This window comes from Cyprinodon variegatus, unplaced genomic scaffold (genome assembly GCF_000732505.1).
Source record: "Cyprinodon variegatus isolate N-32 unplaced genomic scaffold, C_variegatus-1.0 Scaffold442, whole genome shotgun sequence".
Classification (NCBI taxonomy): Eukaryota; Metazoa; Chordata; class Actinopteri; order Cyprinodontiformes; family Cyprinodontidae; genus Cyprinodon; species Cyprinodon variegatus.
In genome coordinates this window covers 701,866-704,445 of record NW_015150895.1, presented here as the reverse complement: position 1 = coordinate 704,445, position 2,580 = coordinate 701,866, and the positions used below count along the sequence as shown (strand labels likewise).

The 2,580-nt window shown below is 41.5% G+C and overlaps 1 protein-coding gene across 3 annotated transcripts in view; it reads right to left on the bottom strand.

Annotated features, from left to right (window-relative positions):
* Positions 1–2,580, bottom strand: part of kiaa0513 (KIAA0513 ortholog) — a 34,396-nt gene that overhangs the window by 4,828 nt on the left and 26,988 nt on the right. For all 3 annotated transcript variants that reach the window (XM_015388908.1, XM_015388910.1, XM_015388909.1), the window contains one exon: positions 1,347–1,427. In XM_015388908.1, the coding sequence (XP_015244394.1) occupies positions 1,347–1,427 (81 nt within the window). The remainder of the gene's footprint in view (positions 1–1,346; positions 1,428–2,580) is intronic.

Sequence of the window (2,580 nt, the reverse complement as noted above, 5' to 3'; positions counted from 1 at the left end):
GTAGATGACGCAGTCATCTACTATCTTAAGCAGGTGACTCAGTCGCCTACCCTTTTATGTAGATGACGCAGTCATCTACTATCTTAAGCAGGTGACTCAGTCGCCTACCCTTTTATGTAGATGACGCAGTCATCTACTATCTTAAGCAGGTTACTCAGTCGCCTACCCTTTTATGCAGATGACGCAGTCATCTACTATCTTAAGCAAGTGACTCAGTCATCTACCATTTCATGCAAATCATGCAGTCATCTACTCTTTTATGCAGATGACGCAGTCATCTACTGTTTACTGATACCTGTGTTGGATCATGGTTGTCTGGTTTTTATGAATGTGGCATCCTAACACCTTAAATTGGATAGGGTGTACCATCCTGCCCTGCGCTTTATTAGTGGCTGTGGAAATGGAGTTCACCATTGTAACCTGTTTGCAGCTGCCAGTTATCCATCTCTGCATGTCCTTAGACTCACACACTGGTTCACTTTTGTTTATAAATGTATTATTGGGTTCCTTCCACCTAACCTCTGTATTACAGGTGTAAAAACAAAGTGCAGTGTGGCTTGTGTTCCTGTGAACCCTTCAGATGGAAGTTCCTGGGTCAGAACAGAACTGGGTGAGACAGCTTTTAGACAAGCTGCACCTTTCCCTTGGAATAATCTACAAAAGAATCTGAATTTGACTACAATGGGAGACTTGATAACAGTGGGAGAATTTAAATCGATTGTAAATGAGCACGAAACTAATCCTATTGGTCAAAGTGAATTGATTGCTTTATAGGAAATAGCTAGAGTTACAGAAATTGTCTACTTTGGTTCTCCTGGGAAAAACAAACACAATAAATTCATTGTGATGAAGCTGCTCGTTACTTCAGATGATTTCCCAAAATTATCAGGTTTTTGTATTCCGTCTGATGTACCTTTTCTACAAACTGTTTTCTTTTTTTAAACAGTCTTTAAAAATTCAATCTTTATATAGTTTAACATGTAATGTTTGTAACTGGTTATTATCTAGTTTATTATATCTTATTTTGCCAGGTCTCCTTTATAAAAGGGCCTGTCAATCCGAATGGTGACTTTTTCTTGTTTAATCAAAGTTTAACAACAATAATAATGATAATACTAAGAGATTTTAATTTATATTGCTGGTCAAAGAAAGAAAATAAAAGGTTGAATTTGGGTTTTTGGCATGAGCCAAAAGTACCAAGTAGAAGTTACAAAATTACTTTTTATGAACTGTTTATCTATCCTATTAATTTGCTCCTTTTATTTATTGAACCTCCGTGACATGTGAGCTTTTAATTTCCATCCCCCTCTGATCTGGCTTTACACCATCCCAGGTGGCTTCCTTACCCCAGCTGCCCGAAGGCGATGTTCTCATCGATCTTGTAGCTGTCGTCTCTCTCCTCCTGGGTCATGTGACACCACTTCTCCCTGTACAGACAGAGCTTTGAGTTCTGATAGGTCCTTTCTAATCGTTGCCACAGTAACAGGTCAGGGCTGGGTGACAAAGCAGCCTGTAGCTCAGAAATGTTCAGGGCTGCCTGTGTGGTTTAAAACCATAAAAGCTGCAGGATGTTTTGAAACTCTGAACGCTGAACGTTAGCCATATATGTAATGAATCAGCCATCAGCAGCAAAGCAGCACATGATTCCCTCACTGAGAATCATTGCTTTTCATTACAAGCAGACAGAAGAAGACAATAAAACCAGCAGCGGGAAAAGTTTTCATGCCCTGAAGCATCTCTGAGCAACTATTACAGAAGCACTGAAGACGATCAATGGAACAGACGTAGGATTCAGCGTTTCTGAGGAGGATTCTGGCCTCAAAACAAAAACCTTTCTAATCTGGATTAAAAGGAACTGAGAGCTTCAGAGGTTTCACAGCTTTCGAGGAGTTTATTCCAGATTATTGGAGCAGAACAACTAAAAGCTGCTTCTCCATGTCTGGTTCTGGTTCTGATCCAGTAGACCGGAGAGGTCTGGCTGTCGATTCACTGCCAACCGGTCTGTAATATATTTTGGAGTGAAGCCATTCAGTGATTTCTAGACTAACAGAAGGATATTAAAGTCTATTCTCTGAGATACAGGGGGCGCCAGAGGAAGGACTTTAGAACTGGGCACTTTGTTCCTGTCTTTATGAGCCTCTGAAGGTTCAGGTCTGAGTCCATCACTACACCCAGATTTAAAGTCGTAAGGAAGCAGCTGTTCCAATCATTGCATTTCCGAATTCTCCCGAGTGGTGCACGACTTTACACGAGTGAATAAAGTGAATGTGATTGGTCGTTTATCAAGAGGGCGGGATTATTGTGGCGGAAGGTTCGCAAGCAATTTTGGTTGTGGCCGGTTTGTTGGAAGCCTCTTGCTAACCAGTTAGCAACTTAGTGCTAGTAGGTTCCCAATGGGAAATTCCATTGGGACCAAGTAGCACTAAATTGGTGACTTAGAAACGACACTGAACGCTATGGACAGCGGAAACATGCAAGAGGAGGAGAGTTTAGTGTCGGAGGGTCGTGGATGAGTCTCCTCCGTCAGATATTTTTCATTGAGAGAAGGAAAGCGGGGACGAAGATGTTGTGGAAGAGGAC